At 41.4% G+C, this 19,368-nt stretch overlaps 1 protein-coding gene across 1 annotated transcript in view; it reads right to left on the reverse strand.

Moving 5' to 3' along the window:
* Positions 1-1,909: 1,909 nt before the first annotated feature.
* LHFPL1 (LHFPL tetraspan subfamily member 1) overlaps positions 1,910-19,368 on the reverse strand; it is a 59,109-nt gene continuing 41,650 nt past the window's right edge. The window contains exon 3 of the mRNA XM_004710058.3: positions 1,910-2,091. Coding sequence (XP_004710115.1) covers positions 1,910-2,091 — 182 coding nt within the window. The remainder of the gene's footprint in view (positions 2,092-19,368) is intronic.

Here is a 19,368-nt window from a genome sequence, read left to right on the forward strand (position 1 = left end):
CTCACCTTCCCCCAAACACAACTATGTTGCTGTCATTTTCTTCTCAATGGCACTCCTTTGTGAGAAAGTCTGAACTCCTTATCCTGTATTAGAAGGTTTCATAGTAACTAGCTACTGCTTCTCTTTTCAACAAGAAACTCTAATAAAACTTCTTCTTGTTTCCCTCTGTACATGCCAATATGGATTATCATGATCATGTAATGTTCTTTCATGTCTCCACGCCTTTGCCTGTTCTATCCCATCCCCGAGTACACCGTTAACTTTGGCCAACTAACTTCCTTTATACATCTGTCAGATTCATATTAGGCAGCATCTTTTGTAGGAAGCTTTTCCATGAAACCTTTCAGTCTCCAGCTTCGACATCATCCTTTATCTCCTTCTCTTCACTTTCATAGTGTTTACAGTGTTTGACAATCATTTATGTACATGTCTATCCATCACCACCCATCCGTATCCCTTTTATGGGGGAAGCTGAATCTTTATCTTTTTGTCACCACTCTTAGCACAGAATGTGGCATAGAGTGAGATTCTTAGAAAATGTTTGGTGGATGAATGAATAAATGAATGAATGGACACATGAAAGGAGTACACTCTTGCATTCACTTGCTTATGTGAGGTCAGTGGAAAGACCCTGACCTTTCTTGGGATGGCTTATGACTTACAAAGCTATTTTTTGCCATTTCTCTCCCTTTAGGCAGGGCTGTACCCAAACCACCCTGGAATGATTAAGAATAGAAACTGATGAGCTGGCCTTTTGAGTCATAGGCCCTCCTCAGTCCCTGAAAAAATATAGTTATGGAACAATAGAGCTGGCCTGAATAAATTTGTAGGGGGAGGGGTTGAGACCATTTTTTGCACTCAGGAGACACCACGTTCTTCTACACCATCAGTCAGCCTTGAGTACCGATGGGATGGAGGCCAGGCCTAAAAATTGATCAGCCCTAGGTGACATCAGAGCTGTGTTCTTTCACGTCTAACTCGCTGCCAATGGAGGGGGGTGCATTGGACAAGCAGTCTTTGAAACAGAAAAACTTGTATCTTGCTAGGAAGGCCTGTAAGGGCATAAGGCCACAGCAAATTTCCTAGTCAAAAGAAATGAATGGTAGAAATTAAAGTAAGGAGGCAGGATTCTTATCCTCATCACTGGGGATTCTTGTTTGGTGAATGCCCAGAAAATGTGAGTCTCTGCTCAGAATGTTTTATAAACACCAGTTCTATATCTAAAAGGGACTGGGCAATGCTTGCAACTGCATTTTTGTGCCAGTTTTCCAACCGGAACATACAATGTACGACTGACTATTCGAAGGCAAAATGAGGATGGTATCCCAGACCATATGTAAGCATTAGTGTTTTTCCCTCTGGAGCTCAGATACCCTCTCTCCAAACACCCCCATATTAGGAAAGAAAAGGAGAAAGGGAAAGGTGTAAGGGTCACAACAATTTGAGCAGTAGGAATCCAGAGCTCTTTAGAGATCACAAAAATAACAGGTGAAGAACCACAAGAACAGAATAGTAGGAACCAGCCCTGCTTTTCTCCTGACCCCTCACTGTGCAAATGTTCTACCCATTTTTTAAGCTTTGGAGGTAAGTATTACACAGATTGTTATGAAACTCTAAGGAGCTTCATTTCCTTTACTTTGCATAAAGGGCCACTGTGGAACTTGGGAACTACTGGGCATTCATGAACAAGGTGAAAATTTGCTAGCGTAGCTTTTCTAGATAAATTTTAGAAATAGCTACTGACCTACTAGGTCATGGGAAAGTGAAAACAAGTGGCAGGTGAGTTCACAACGATGCAAACATTAGATTAAACTGTTGGCAGGTGAGTAGCCACTGGTCTAGTCTTCATACCTCATTTGATGGCTCCCTTCCCTCCCAGGTCCCACCCTTTCCCCTCTTCTGCTCAAGCTCAAGGTTGGAGGCAGTGATCAGGTTCCATGGCATAAGAATTGCTGTCCCTCATGATGCTTTCCACCAACAGGACTGGCTTGGGATCTCTTCCAGCAAAACAAGAAAGCCAGGTGCAGATCAACATGGCTGCAGCTGCTCCACCTCCAGCACAGTAATAGGCCCAGCCAAGCTGACAGGTACCTGAGAAAATAGAGACAGAGGTACATATGAGGGTTGGGCCATCTTCTCACATACACTCTTTGAGTACTTAAGATGAGCATGAAAATATGAAACTTTGAATGTGACTGGCCATCCACTTTCCATCTTCCCTTTTTCTTTTCTTTGGAAACAACTTAGAACATTGCAATCTTCTGTTATAGTGGAATCTTGGTGGCAGTGGTGGTGGCCATGCTTATGACAAGGATGAAGACAAAAATAACTTCACCAGGTGCTAAGTACTATGCTACACACTTTGTACACACATTGAGAATTATAGCAGCCATGTGAGCTCAACCACAACCCACTGCTATCAAGTCAATCCCAACTCCACGGGACCCTATATATAGTTTCTGAGACTCTAAATCTTTAAGGAAGTGGATCATGTCATCTTTCTCCTATAAAGTGGCTGGTGAATTTGAACTGCCACCCTTGAGGTTAGAAGTCCATCATTTACCCAACAGCATCACCAGGGCTAAGTATTCTTATTATCCCTGTTTTAAGATGAAGCAACTGAGGTCCAAGTTAAGTAACTTGTTAAAAAAAATCACACAGCTGAAAAGCAGTATAAACCTGAGCTTAAATCCCATATTCTTAACTGCAGTGATATACTCTGTATATAGGCTATTTTCAGAGGCATCTCTTGCATTACCGGGAAATTTGATACAGAAAACAAACAAATGTGTTTCCTCTTATGTCTCTATTCTAATCTAACTGTCTCTATTCTAATCTAACCTGGTAAAATCCAGGGACAAAATATGCATTGGAAACAGGGCTAAACTTCTTAATGGATGGCTTCATTTTAAAGGATAATGGGAAAGGACCAAACCAAAAATAAAACTCACTACCATGGTGTCAATGATGATTTATAGCGACCGTCTGTGAATTTCTGAGACTGTAACTGTTTATGAGAGTAGAAAGCCCAATTTTTCTCCCAATATGCTGATGGTGGTTTCAAACTGCCTACCATGCAGAAGGACACCTATTCCAAATCAACCTCTCTAGAACTTGTAATTCTATCAGCAATAGATTGCTTACTTTGATAGATGTGTGGATTTTCAGGGTCTCCTCAGTGTCCAGGGAAAGAAAAAAACCCTGTTATTTTAAGGGGAGGTCAGGGTAATTGACTGCTAACATCAAGTGGTTAAGCCAACATGAGCTGGGAGACTGGGTAGGTGATCAGTGATACATATTACAGAGGGATCCTGAGGAAAGAAGGAGTCCTTGATGTACTTCACAGTTTGTCGGAAAACTAGTCTGGATTACAGTCAGTAGGACTGTCAAACTACTTCATGACAATCTTTTTATAGAGGCTAAGTTCAGTCAAATAATCAATTATTTTGATCCTTGTGGTTCCAGTGAATCTGAATTTTCCTTCTTCCAATCCATTGCTTGGTGTGTCAAAGAAGAGGCGAATAGGCTGAGATGGCTTCTAGTTATATTTTACTGCTTTTCAGGCCAGTCTTCCTTAACCCAAATTTTCTACTTCAGAAATAGTCCTTCTGCCACAAACTCATCCCTCATGCTATCTCTTCTACCAGAACCACCTTCTCTCCTTATGCAGCCATTCACAGCACCCCCAGAAAACTATTCAGCATGCAGCACCCCCAGAAAGCCTTCCCTGATCAATTCCAGTAGGCTCAAGTTTCCTCAAGCAAGTAGCCCCATAAAAATTCATCTCTACATTCCATATGCAGCTGTACCTGTCGGGAGAAAGATTGGAAGAGAAATTTGCATTTCAACATTGTTATCTGCTTTTTCCAGATTGTTGGTTCAGCAGTGTGGATGTAGTTGTCTACTTTTTCTGATAACTCCTCAGAGTGTTCTGTCAATAATCAGGACTCAGTATGAGACTAACAATACTTTGAATTAGTACACTCCCATGTTCAGTCTCAACATTCACAACTACAGCTTAAACTTTGAAGTAAAGTTTTAAAAACAGGCAAAATGCCATACTCTATTTGCTTGTACACTCTACCTGGGTCCTTCTCGCAATGCACATGTTGCTACCTCTGCTTGAAAAGGTGCAACAGGTGCACTTGTGAAGACACACTATCTGCCTAGTCAATGTTCAATCATTGAAAAGCAAAAGCAAGCGAAGTTTTTTTTATATCAAATCTATGTATTTAATTGTTTTTACAAAACAGTCTTATCACCTTCAAATCTTATCACCTTAATACATTTGTCAAATATGTGATTCCATTCTTGAAAATATTTTTCAAACTCATCTGTTTGTATGGCTGACAGCACCTCACACACTTTTTGCTTCACCTCTTCAATGTCGTCAAAGTGGTGTCCTTTCATGACCCTCTTCATTCAAGGAAACAAAAAGCAGTCGCACAGAGCAAGGTCAGGTAAGTTGAGCATGCTGATTTTTCCAAAAACTGGCACACTGAGATGACTGTGTGAGCAGGTTCATTGTCATAGTGACAAAACCAGTCCCCCATCTGCCACAAATTAGGCCTTATTTAGAGTGGCACACTGTCACACTATCTTTTCAGAACCTATAAATAGAAAGCTTGTGTATCATTTCACCTTTTTTGAAATGATAAAACTACTTGAATTTTTCCCATAGTGCTGTCCTTGTAAGCTGTGTTCAACATCACAACAGTTTCTGCTGCATTTTTCCTGAGCAGGAAACAAAATTTCACAGCTGCACGCTATTCTCTGACATCAGCCATCACAAAAGATGAGGTTAAAGCAAAACTGCTTTTACAGAGAAATTCACTGTGACCAGAGAGAACTTTCCCAGGTAAAGTCACTTGGTGCTCTAACTCAGAGTGAGTTGCTGGAGTCTCACCTAGCAGGAAAAATGCGTACTATGAAAGTTCTACCCAGCAGAGATTTTTTCCGGTTTTGGGGGCTACCCCCTTGTATATCCGCACGCAGTTCAATTGTGAATGCCTCTAATAATTAATTAATTAAACCTTTTCCTGACCTCCTTAACCATAGAACCTTGTTTGATGCTCTCATAGCACCATATACTTTCCTTCTTACACTTGAAGAAATGAAGGAATTCTGTATTCCCTCTGTAGTACTTGTGTTTTGTGTCAATTTAGCTGGGCCAAGATTCTCAGTGGTTTGGCAGGTGATGACTAGTAATCCTACATGATGTGACCTAACATAAGGTTATCAACTGCTGTGAGCAACCAGTTAGAATGGATTCCAACCCCCTTACTCAGGACACAACACTGGTTCAGTTAAAAGATTTTCCTGGTGATGTGGCTTACCTCCTATATAAATAGTCACTGTGGAAAACGTGTTTGGTTTTTTGGTGGCTCTGGATACTGGGTTTGGTTCTTTGGACTTCAGGCAAGAGTCTGCAATATTGCCCACTGATTCTGGGAGCCACCAGCAGCCTGCCGTCTGACCTGCCTTAGATTCATTTGCCTCTCTAGTCACAAGTCTGGCCTGATGACTTTGCATTCCTCCACCTCTGTACCCTATGGTTTTCCTATCAATCCCAGGCTCATCAACCCTCAAAGTTGTGCCAGTCAGGATAAGTCTCCAGTTTAACATTTGACCCATAGACTTGAAGCTGGACTGGATTAACCCACCTCTACAGCTGTGTGAGTTTTTTCTTGATATAAATCTCTCTCTCTCTCTCTCTCTCTCTCTCTCTCTGTAGAACCTTGCTTAACACCATCCTCCTATAACAAGAATTAAGTCAAACTCCTTCAGAAGAGATAGTACTTTACCAAAAGTCTGGGGCCATGAAAGAATAGAGTGGACAGCACATCTGACCTTCTCCAACTACAGAAGGGAGAAGGAAAATTTAACTCCACATCTACCGAAGGATTATTTCTATGAGGTAGAGGTAAGACATGCCTCCACCTTCCATCTTTCTTTATTCTATTCTGATATCAACTGTCCCTCCCACAGTACTCTATTTTTCCGATGGGTTCAATAATTCATTGCCATGGCCACACAGAACTCACAGAAAATGCTCATGAGTATGGAATGTATTAGGTAAGTTAACACTTCACAGGTCAGGGTCAGACATGTTAAGAATATAGTTCTTTTGGCTACAGTGCCTCTTCTCAGCCATGCCTGCAGACATGTCTCTCTCTGGTCATTAGGCTTAGTCACATAGCTCCTTTGCTTCTGCCCTACTCTGTCAAATGTTACAAAGCATTGTCAGTGCCAATAAATTCTCAAAGGGCACACCACTTTGCTTGGCAGCCTCCCACCTGAAGCAACTCAGCTTTACTCATTCCATGGGCTGGGAAACTTGCCACTTGTCTCATGGTCTCAGTTCTGCTTCCTCAGGCTACTGCTTCTCCAATGTCAGATGTGCTCTGCTAATGGCTAATTTTTTTTTTGCATGGTCATGATATTCTCCATTCCTACTTCTTAGAATACTAACTTTATACCCTGTGGAATGGCAACACTGACCAATCACACATTAAAGTCCCATTAACCCTCTTTGGATGCTCCCACCCAGTCATTTCATATGAGTTGCAAAGATTATGAAAAGAAGAACCATACCAATACAACTGTACAATGAGCAGTCATATAGCTTTCTGAAATTGCATGTACTTATTTGAAATCATGGTCAGAATTAGAATATAATAGTTATAGAAAACAATGTGATTCTCAGAGAAAGAGAATAGATTTGAAAGAAAAAGCCTTCTTAGACAATTGTTGTTAGGTGCCTTCACTTAGGTACCAACTCATACCGATCCTATGTACAACAGAACAAAACATTGCCGGGTCCTGTGCCATCCTCACAATTGTTCTTATGTTTGAGCACATTGTTGCATCCACTACGTCAATCCATCTTGTTGGGGGTCTTCCTCTTTTCAAGGCCCCTCTACCAACCATGATATCCTTCTCCAAGGACTGACCTCTCCTGTCCAAATTACATGAGAGCGTTCATGGTACTTTCAATATTCTTCACCAACCCCATTATTCAAATGCATATATTCTTTTTCAGTCTTCCTTAATCAAATTTCCCATGCACATGAGGCTATTGAAAATGCCAAGGCTTGGGTCAGGTACACCTTAGTTCTCAAAGCAACATCATTGCTTTTCAGTGCTTTAAAGAGGTCTTTCTTATGCAGCAGTTGTACCCAGTGGAATGCATCATTTGATCTCTAGCTTGTTGCTTCCATGAACAGTGATTGTGGATCTAAGCATGATGAAATCTTTGACAACTTGAATCTTTTCTCCATTTATTATGATGCTATCTATTGTGCCAGTTGTGATGATTTGAGTTTTCTTTACATCAGTGATTCTCAACCTTCCTAATGCCACAACCCTTCAATACAGTTTCTCATGTTGTGGTGACCCCCTCCAACCATAAAACTATTCTCATTGCTACTTCATCACTGTAATTTTGCTACTGTTATGAATTAGATGACCCCTATGAAAGGGCCATTTGATCCCCAAAGTGGTTGTGACCTACAGGTTGAGAACTGCTGCTTTACATTGAGGTGTAATTCATCCTTCATCTTCATCAGCAAGTGCTTCAAGTCCTCCTCACTTTCAACCAAGTTGTACCATCTTCATATAATAATTCGTAAGTAAGCCTTCCTCCATTCCTGATGCCACATTTTCCTTCATATTCAGCTACTCTGGTTATTTGCTCCATGTCCAGAGTGAACAAATATGATGAGTGCATACAACCCTGACACACACCCTTCGTGAGTTTAAACCATTCACTATTCCCTTGTTCTGTTTGCACATTGGCCTCTTGATCCATGCACAGGTTCCACAATTCAGTGTTCTAGAATTCCTGTTCTTCTCAAAACTATCAATAGTTTGTTGTGATCCACACTATCAAATGCCTTGGCATAGTGAATAAAAGACAATTAATATCTTTCTGGCACTCTCTGCTTTCAGACAAGACCGATTTGACATCAGCATGAATATATCCTGGCAGCTCCCTGTCAATGTACTGCTGCAAATTTTGTTGGATTATCTTTGGAAAAACATTACTTGCATGTGATCAAAATGATATTGTTCTATAATTTGAGCATTCTGTGGGGCACTCTTCTTATAAATGGGTACAAATATGGATCTTTTGTAGTTAGTTGGCCAAGTAGCTACCTTCCACATTTCCTGGCATAGGTGAGTGGTTCTGGTGTATGTTAGTCTGGGTTGACTAGAGAAACAAACCCAGAGACACTCATATGTATATAAGAAAGAAGTTTGGTGTGTTAAAGCATTGATGAAACACACAATATTCTTCTGGTTCCTTGAAGCATTATCACTCCCACTATCATGACCCCTGGTACTGCTTCTCAATTCAGGCTAGATGAGAGCATGTACACAGGTATAGAAAAGAGATGGGGGGTGGAATCCAGGAACAGGAGAGGGAATAGAGATACCAGAAGGGTAGGGATAACAGGGGGAGAGGAAAGGAGAAAGGGGGAACCAATTGCAATGATCGACACATAACCATACACCACTCTCCAAGAGGAAGAACAACAGAAAACATGGGGGAAGGGAAACAGTGGTCAGTGTAAGATATGAAAATAATAATTTATAGTCAATCAAGGGGGTGTAAGGGGGGAGGGAGAGAGGAACTGATATCAAGGGCTCAATAGAAAGTAAAGTTTAGAAATGAATGAAGGCAACATGTGTACAAACATGCCTGAATGCAATCAATGTATGGGTTGTAACAAGAGTTTTAAGAGTCTCCAATAAAATGATCTTCTAATAAAAATAAAGAAAAGAAAGAGCTTTACTGCCATATGTAGGCCTGGATTGGGTCTGGTCCCTGCCATAGTACCTGGACCTCACCCCAGGAATGTATGTATATAGTAGCTTTTCCCTTGATGCTCACCTTCTCAACAAAATGGGTTCATAGCAAATGTGGTGAAGAAAGCTGATGGTGCCCAGCTATCAAAAGATAGAGAATCTGGTGTCTTAAAGGCATGAAGATAAACAAGTGGCCATCTAGCTGAGAAGCAACAAAGCCCACATGGAAGAGGCACACCAACCTATGTGACCATGAAGTGTTGATGGGATCACGTATCAGGCATCAAAGACCCAGAGCAAAAAACTCATATTAATGTGAATGAGGGGAAGTCCACAGTGGAGACCCAAAGCCCATCTGTAGACAATTAACCATCCCCTTACAGAAGGATCACAAGGAAGAGATGAGCCAGTCAAGGTGCATGCACCGATGAAGCATACAACGTTTCTCTAGTTCTTTAATGCTTTCTCCCCCAACCCCATCATGATCCCAATTCAACCTTACAAATCTGGCTAGATCAAAGCATGTACATGGGTACAGATAAGAGCTGGAAACACAGGGGATCCAGAACGGATGAAGCCCCTAGGACCAATAATGAGAGTAGCAATACCATGAGGGGAAGTGGAAGGTGGAGAAAGAAAGGGGGGTCAATCCCAATCATCTACATATAACCTCCTCCCTGGAGGATGGACAACAGAAAAGTGGGTGAAGGGAGACATTGGTCAGTGTAAAATATGAAAAAATAATAACAACTTATAAATTATCAAGGGTTCGAGAGGAAGGGAGGGTGGGGAAGGGAGGGAAAAAATGAGGAACTGATACCAAGGGCTCAAGTAGAAAGGAAATATTCTAAAAATGATGGTGGCAACAAATGTACAAACGTGTTTGACACAATGGATGGATGTATTGATTTTTATAAGAGCTGCATAGGCCCCTAATAAAATGATTTTTAAAAGAGTTTTACATCCAAGAGTCATCGTATATTAAGAAAACATCTTATTGCAGTCCAGATCAAGTCCATATGTCCAATGCCAGTCTATAAATTCCTCTTCAGACTCACACAACACATGCAATTATGCTGAGTGCAGTAAGATCACAGGTCAGTGGATGGAAAGTCTTGCAGATACAGTAGCAATGGAAACATATTAGCACTGGTGTGGATCTTCAGAGGCTCCACCAGCTCCAGGGCTCTGGCTCCATCAGCATAGCTCCATGTGGCTTGTCAGCAGGAAGGCGAAGCAGAAAGTGTGTGTCCAACCTCCAGGGAGGAAGACAGCAGTTACCAGAATCCTCAGACGGCCATGCCCACTCAGAGACCTGATTGGCTATGACCTGATGGACAGGTTAGACTCCACCCCTTCACTCAAATTGAAAAAAGATTATGTAACTGCCACCTTCATCAGCTTGTTGAAACATTTCAATTAGTATTTTATCTGTGCCTGGAGCCTTGTTTTTGGATGATGTCTTCAGTGCAGCTTGGCCTTATTCCTTCAGTACCATTGGATCTTGCTCATATGCTACCTGTTGAAATGGTTAAACATTGACTTGTTCTTTTTAGATACAGTGACTCACTGAATCCTTTCCATCTTCTTTTGATGCTTCCGGCATTTTTCAATATTTTGTCCGCAGAATCTTTGAATATTGTAACTTTAGACTTGATTTTTTTCTTTAGTTTTTGTTTTTTAAGTTATATGGGGTGTGTTCTTCCCATTCGGTTTTCTCACCCTAGGTCTTTGCATATTTCGGTATAATATTTTACTTTGATTTCTCAATATGGTCTTCAAATTTTTCTATTCAAGGGAGGGGGAAGTGGGCAGGGAGGGGGAAAATGAGGAGCTGATACCAAGGGCTTAAGGGGAGAGCAAATGTTTTGAGAATGATGAGAACAACAAATGTACAAATGTGCTTTACATAATTGATGCATGTATGGATTGTGATAAGAATTGTATGAGCCCCCAATGAAATGACTTTAAAAAAAGAAAAAACAAAACAAAATTTTCTATTCAGCTCTTTGACTTCAACATTTCTTCAACTTGCCTTAGCTATTCTACCCCTAAGAGCAAGTTTCAGAGCCTCGTATGTCATCCACTTTGAACTTTTCTTTCTTCCCAATGTTTTAATGACCTTTTGATTTCTTCATGTATGATGTAACCTCACAGCTCATCTTGGCTTCTATCATTAGCGTTCAATGCTTCAAATCTGATCTTGAACTATTCTTGAAATTCAGGTACGATGTACTCATGATCCTATTTTGGTTCTCATAGATTTGTTTTAATTTTCTTCAAGCTTAAACCTGAACTTCCATCTGCACAATTTATTATCTAATTCACCTTTGGCCCCCTGACCTTATTTTAGTTGCTAATACTGAGCTTCTCCATCGTCTTTTCCCACAGATGTAGGTCAATTTGGTGTCTGTCGATTTCACCTGGAGAGGTCTTTTGGGGAGTCACCATATGTGTTGGTGAAAAAGTTATTTGAAATGAATAAGTCACTGGTTTTCAAATTCTAGCATGTAACTTCCAGCTTTGTTTATTTCACTAAGGCTATGTTTCTCCAATTACTATTCCTTCCTCTATGTTTCCAACTATTTCATTCCAATCACCAATGATTATCAATGCATCTTGATTGCATATTTGTTCAATTTCAAACGTAACACCTTAGTATATTTCTTCAATCTATGCATCAATAGCTTTAGTGAGGGAGAAAAGCAAGTCTTCTACTCCTGAAAAGATTTCCAGTCTCATAAATCCACAGGGTGCAGCTCTACCTTGTCCTTTAGGGTTGCTATAAGTCAGAAAAGACACAAAAACAGTGAGCTTGAGTTTTTGTTTGGGTTTTAGTGGTTGGTGTATAAATTTGAATACAATTTGCATTGACTGGATTCACTTGTATTGGGATAGATATCATCCTATCACAGACAGCATTGTACTTCAAGATAGATCTTGAAATGTGAAATGTCCTTTTTGACAATGAATGGAATACCATTCCTGTTGAATCTGTCATTTCACACATAGTAAACCATGTGATAGCCAGATTCAAAATGGCCAATCCAAGGTCATTTCAGCTCACTAATGCCTAGGATATTGATATTTATACTTTACATTTCAGTTTTGAAAACTTCCAGTTTTCCCAAATTTATACTTCTGAAATCTGTTCGCTTTGGGTGACTCTGATGGTATTTGAACCAGTGACACAGCTCCCAGCATCATAATGACAAACAAACCACCACAGTATGACAAGCTGACAGACAAGTGATGGCCTTAGAGAATTGGAACAAATTATTAGCAAAGTGGCATCAACATGAAAACAAAAGTTGGGAACTTCCAGAAAGATGGCGGCCGAGTAATACACACCAGATGGACACCACAGAAATCAGCCCAGGAGAGTTACAAAGAGAGAAATTCAACACTTCTGGATCACAGGAGGAGCATCATAAAGATAAGTAGGCACAGATCCACAAGGTTTTGAGGGGCTGGGAGGTTTTGGCTTACCACAGTGGAGGCCAGCTAGGGTTTCACCTTAGCCCCACCACTATCTCGACCAGAGCTGGGACCATTTGGAGCCAGCACAGGGGCTTAATCTCAACACATCCACAGCTTGCCACCAGCTCAAGGCAGGGATTAAACCCTTACAGCCCCAAGGGCAGGGATCAGGGCTCAGCTATATTGTTACTTTAGTTTCCCTCTCCTCTCTACCCCCACACAGTCTCAGCGGGATTAGTTGTATTTTTTCCTCTTTGTCTCTTCCCTGTTCTCTCACACTCTACTTCCAACCTCCAGACCACACCCCTTAGCCTAGGGCATTTAGCCTACCCCCAACCAAGTTAGGTGAGCTACAAACTGTGCAGCATAGCCAGAGGCTTGGGAAAGCCCAGTTGACCTCCACCAGGGGATACCCCGCCCAATTTCTCACTGGAGAATTCCTGCCTGTGTGGCTGGGGGAGCTCCTAATTTTCCTCTGTGGTCCCACGTGATTGAGGGAAATTCCCTCCTGCCTACTTTAATGGCTTACATGGCCTAAGGAAGCTTAGCCAACACTCGCCAACATTCCACACTGCTGCAGGAACCTCTTCCCAACCTCCGCAGTGATCTATCTGGCCAGGGAAATTCTGACCACCATTTGCGGTGTTCTACACCAAAACAGGCAATCCACCAGCCTTTGGGGGCACTCCCTTGAGAGGAAAGCCACAGGAGGATAAAATAGTAGGCTAATTCCATAGTGAAATTAGCTGTAGGCTGTTCGAAGAAGCATTCCTACGAGTCTCCCAGATAGAGCCAGTACTCTTCGACTCCCTGTAAAATGGCACCTGAGTCCTCAAAAACAATGCAATGCAAACAGCCACCAGCCCCAATAACCTCAACAAAAAAAAAACACAGGAGAAACAAAAGTCAATGGCAAAAGATGTCCTGAACCTAACGATGTGCATAGAAGAAGCAGACATTGATATGCCACAGAGAGTAATTTTCAGAATGCTGCTTGAAGTCATAGAGGATATGAGGGAAGCACTACAGAAAAAAGCTGAATTGATAGAGGAGATAAAGTCCAAACACCAAAGGGAAATACAAGAGCTTAGGAAGGAAATAACAAAAACAAGTAGCAGACTCACGGACCTCAAGAATCTACTGGAGGAAGCAGAGAACCACACCAGTGCCTTGGAAGACAGCCAAGCAGACTTTAACACACGTGAACAAAAAACTAATAGGATCATCGGAGAAGCGGAAGAAAACCTAAGAACTGTGTCTGATGCTATGAAGAGGAACAACATAAGAAATATTGGATTACTGGAGAAAGACACAGCAAAGTCATCTGCAACAATAGTGAGAGAGTTCTTGGAGGAAAACTTCCCCAGCTTCATTAATGAAAACCAGGCAACCATTCAGGAAGCTGAAAGAATGCCAGCTAGACTGAATCACAAGAAGTCACCATGGCACATAATAGTTAAACTATCCAACTTCGAGGAAAAGGAGATCATGAGAGCAGCTATGGAAAAACAAGCAATCACATATAAAGATTCCCAAATAAGAATATGCTCAGACCTATCAGCAGATATGCTCAGACCTATCAGCATAAACTATGAAGAAGAGGAGTGAATAGAGTTACATATTCCAAAAATTAAAGGAAAACAATGCAAAACAAGGATACTCTATCCAGCCAAATTATCGATCAAGATAGATGGACAAGTAAGAGTCTTCCCAGACAAGGAAAAATGCAAAGAATACGTTAAAAGAAACCCAGCCCTACAAAAGATCCTTGCCGACGTAGTTTGGGCAGAATAACAACACTTACCAAGCATAAATTAGAGACCACAACACAGAACAACTTCAACTAGAGGGAAACAAAGAGAAAACAGACCCCAAGATAGCATTGGCTTAAGGATGGAAAGAAGTCAAGAATGATACACACACACACACACACACACACACGCATGCACAATACACTAATAAGGAAGGAAGGTAGGAAACACACAAGACAAGAGGTAGAAGATGACATCACAGAGTCTGGAGATGGAGATAATAACCCTGAAATCAATGGCCTGAACTCAGGCATTAAAAGACTGAGGCTAGCAGGTTGGCTTAGAAAACATAATCCATCGATATGCTGCCTACAGAAGACTCATCTCAAGGCTACAGACAAAAATAGGCTGAGAATCAAAAGCTGGCGAAAGGCATACCAAGCAAATAGAAATTAAAAAAAAAAAGCAGGGGTTGCAATCCTAATCTCGGATAAAATTACCTCAAAGTGCAAACCATAAAAAGAGATAAGGAGGGACACTATATAATGCTCAAGGGAACGGTAGACAAAGAACCACTAAGCATTGTAAACATATATTCCCCAAATGAGAGACCCACTGAATACGTCAACCAAATACTCCAAAAGATGAAAAAAGAAATCACTGCCTCAACAATCATAGTGGTGACTTCAATACACCACTCTCTGATAAAGATAGATCACAGGAAAAGAAACTGAACAAGGAGGCTAGAGATCTAAACACTACAATTAGACAATTTGACCTGATAGATATTTAGAGAGCTTTTCATCCAAATACAAAAAATTCACATTCTTCTCAAGCCCACATGGCACATATTCGAAGATAGACCGCATGCTGGGGCATAAGGCAAATCTACATAAATTTAAGCACATTGATATCATACAGACCTCTCTCTGACCACTGTGCCCTAAGGCTGGAAATCAACAAAAGAAAGATGAAGAAAACAAGAGCAAACAATTGGAGAATGAATAACTCTCTACTGCAAAAGGAATATGTACTGGCACAGATCAGAGATGAAATTAGGAAATTTCTAGAAACCAACGAGAATGAACACATGACGTACCAAAATTTATGGAACACAGCAAAGGCAGTTATCAGAGGAAATTTCATAGCAATACATGCACAATTGAGAAAGGAAGAGAGACTCATGATTGATGTGCTGGCGCACAATCTACAAAAACTAGAGCAGAATCAGCAGGACAATCCTACTAATGGCAAAAGAAAAGAAATAATAAAAACCAAGGATGAAAGAGGGGACATTACAACAGACTCTAATGAAATCAAAAGAATAATTACACAGTACTACAAAGGATTATACTCCAATGAATTCAACAATTTGGAAGTCATGGACAAATTCTGGGAAAAATAATCCCTCCCTAGACTATCCTCAATGAATGTCAAGAATCTCAACAGACCCATAGCAATAGAAGAAAGAGACAAAGTTATCAATGGATTACAACAAAAAAAATCCCCTGGACCAGATGGCTTCACTGGAGAATTCTACAAAGCAAATAGAGAAGAACTAACTCCAATCCTACACAAACTCTTCCAGAACATAGAAAAACTTGGCAAACTCCAGAACTCCTTCTTGGAAGTTGGTATAACTTTGATACCAAAACCGGGCAAGGGTCTCTCAAAAATCGAGAACTGCAGACCAATATCCCTAATGAACATCGATGGAAAAATCCTTAACAAAATACTAGCCAGCAGAATACAAAAGTACGTAAAACAAATAATTCACCATGATCAAGTGGGATTCATACCTGGGATGCAGGGATGGTTCAACATACGAAAGACAATTAGTATAATTCAACACATTGACATGAAAAACTATAATAACCATATGATAACATCAATAGATGCAGAAAAAGCATTCAACAATATCCAACACCAATTCCTGTTTGACACTTGAGAAGACAGGAATGGAAGGAAAATTCTTTGAAACAATACAAACTATATATGAAAAACCAATAGCTAACATGGTAGTCAATGAAGAAACGACTAACACAATCCCACTGAAAAAGGGGACCAGACAAGGATGCCCCTTGTCCCCACTCTTATTTAATATTGTGCTGGAGGTTTAAGCTAACAGCATAAGGCAAAGAAAAGACATCAAATGTATTCGTCTGTGGAAGGAAGAGGTGAAACTATCGTTATTTGCACATGATATGATTTTATATATGGAAAATCCCAAAAGCTCCACAAGGGGAGTACTGAAAGCAATAGAGGAGTTTGGCAGAGTGGCAAGATATAAGATCAACAAACAAAAGTCCATTAGACTTTTGGATAAGTCCACAGAAGAGATAAAAAGGTGGTACCCTTCACAATAGCCAAGCACAAATTGAAATATCTAGGGATCTACCTGACTAAAAGAACAAAAGAGCTATATGAGGAAAACTACAGAGCACTATTACAAGAAACCAAGAGTGACCTCAACAAATGGAAAACTATCCCATGCTCGTGGATTGGAAGACTCAGTATAGTAAAGATTCTGCCCAAGGCACTATATAAGTTTAATGCAATCCCGATAATATTAAGTTTCTTCAAAGAAATGGAAAAACTGAATACCATCTTCATCTGGAGAGGAAAGAAGCCCAGAATTAGTAGAGAACTCCTCAAGAAGGACACTGTGGGAGGGCTTGCTTTACCTGACTTTAGCACATCGTATACAGCCCGAGTTTTCAAAACCACATGGTATTGGTACAATGACAAATACTCAGACCTATGGAAAAGAACTGAAAACCCAGAAATAATATCATCAGCATACAGACAACTGATCTTTGATAAGGGCCCAAAAAATATCCAATGGGAAACCCGCTTTAACAAGTGGTGCTGGAAAAAATGGATATCTACCTGCAGAAAAATGAAGCAAGACCCTTATCTCAATCCTTGCACAAGAATAAACTCAAGGTGGCTCACAGACCTTGATGTTAAACCCAAAACTACTAAGGCCATCAATGAGGGAATTGGGACCAACTTGAGAACTTTGGTACAGGGAATACTTAGGCTATCAGAAATAGGGAAGGACACAAACACAGAGGAGGCACAAATTGACAAATGGGATATACTGAAGATAAAACACCTGTGTACATCGAAAGAATTCACCAAGAGAGTAATAAGAGAGTCCACGGAGTAGGCAAAAATCTTAAACATTGACACATCAGGCATAGGTCCTATTACTAAAATCTACAATACCCTGCTAGCTTCCATAAAGAAAAAAACGAATTGCCCACTGAGGAGGTGGGCAAATGACCTGAACAGGAGTTTCACAGGAGCAGAAACTCAAATGGCCAGTAAACATAGGAGGAAACGTTCCCAATCTTTAGCCATAAAAGAAATGCAAATTAAAGCTAACACCTTCAAAGGTAGCCCAATCCAAAAAATCAGAAAGCAACAAGTGTTGGAGGGGCTGTGAGGAGACAGGAACTCTCATCCACTGCTGGTGGACCTGTAGATATGGACAGCCACTATGGAAATTGATCTAGCGATATCTAAAACAGATGGAAATCGAGCTGTCTTACAACCCAGCAATCCCCCTACTGGGCACAAACCCAGAAGAGGCAAGAAGTTAACCACAGCCAGACATCTGTGCTCCAATATTCATTGTGGCACAGTTCACAATCTCAAGGAGCTGGAAACAACTCAAATTTCCATAAATTGACGAGTGGATTAAAAAACTGTGATACAGACATACAACAGAGTACTACTAAAAAGCAGTGATGAACGAATGAAGCACATCGCTTCATGGGAAGAACTGGAGGAAATCATGCTAAGCGAAGTAAGCCAAGCACAAAAGGATAAGTACAACATGAGTCCATTGATGTAAGCTTTAAAAAAATGCAAAGGGGGCATAGGGAAAAAGGTACTGTATACAAACATTCTGGGGGTGAGGACCAAGTAGTATGGCAGGGACTAGACCAAATGCAGGCATACATATGGTAGACAACTAAAAAGGAGGGGGAGAAAGAAAATTAAAAAAGAAAAAAGAAATGGGTAGCAGGGGTACAGGGCACTAACCCACCCAAGGGGAGGGTATTTTTTATATCTCCACAGGGAAAGAGGGACCAGACTTCAACCCAGTGCTCCAAGATGTAAATGCAACATGCCGGCATGGAGTAGGGTGGCAGTGGAGAGGTCTGGGGGGACGGACCCAGTCCCAGCTGCATGGATGCCTGCCCCTCCCCCCAGAAGAGTTTGTTTCGGAGGACAGCGCTAGGTCTGCAGCTCCGGGAGAGGGCCATGTCTGATAAGAGCGCATGTGTATGTCTAGGGGCTGGGGGGAGGAGGGGGAGTGGGAGCGAGTGGAGCATATTGTGGCCCACCAGGCCTTGGCGATGAATTTCCCACTCGGAGCAGCCAGTCCATAACACCACATAGCCCTGCAGGGGACAACACTGGAGACACAGTGTGGTAATTCTGCCCGATCTGATCCCACCACACCAAGGCAGAACTCTAAGGGCAAGCAACAGAACAGCAAGGGGAAGAGAGCAAAGACGTCCCTAGGGAACACCAAAAATAGACTTTGGGGCCGGAGCTTGGCATCCCATCAGACTCGACCAGGAAACACTCCTAAAGGCCAACAAACAGTCCTTGAACTAACTACAAGCTTTTCTTTCTGTTGTTTTGTTTTGTTTTATTTATTTTTTGTCATTGGCTTGTTGGTGTTGTTGTTTTATTTTATTTTGTTGCTTGGTTTTGCTCTGTCTTGTTTTTGGGCATGTTGTTGTCTCCAGGTGTCTGTCTAGATGAGATGAACAATCTGGGGAGAGGACGGTGGCTGACGGTTCCCGGGAGGACATGGGGGACGGGGACATGGGGGGAAAGGAGGGTGGTGTGGCAAGCCCAGGGACAAAAGAGCAATGGGTGATCTGAAGAGGTGGTTAGGAAGGTGTGGGGGGCCTGGTGGGGCGTGACCAAGGGTAATGTGGCCGAGAAGAATTACTGAAACCCAAATGATGGCTGGGCATGACAGTGGGACAAGAAGAAAGTAAAAGGAAATGGAGGAGGGAGCTAGGAAGTAAGGGGCATATACAGAGGTCCAGATAAATATGTAACTATATTTATATGTGAGGATGTGGAAGTAGATTTATGTGCATATATTTATGGTTTTGGTATTGAGGTAGTGGATGAACATTGGGCCTCCACTCAAGTACTCCCTCAATGCAAGAATGCTTTGCTTTATTACACTGGCATTCCATGATGCTCACCTTCCCAGCGCAGTTGCTGAAGACAAAGTGGGTGCATAAGCAGGTGTGGTTAGGAGGGCTGATGGTGCCTGGCTATCAAAAGA

This window comes from Echinops telfairi, unplaced genomic scaffold (assembly GCF_000313985.2).
Source record: "Echinops telfairi isolate 266 unplaced genomic scaffold, ASM31398v2 ScPeMD7_7427;HRSCAF=8465, whole genome shotgun sequence".
NCBI classification, from domain to species: Eukaryota; Metazoa; Chordata; class Mammalia; order Afrosoricida; family Tenrecidae; genus Echinops; species Echinops telfairi.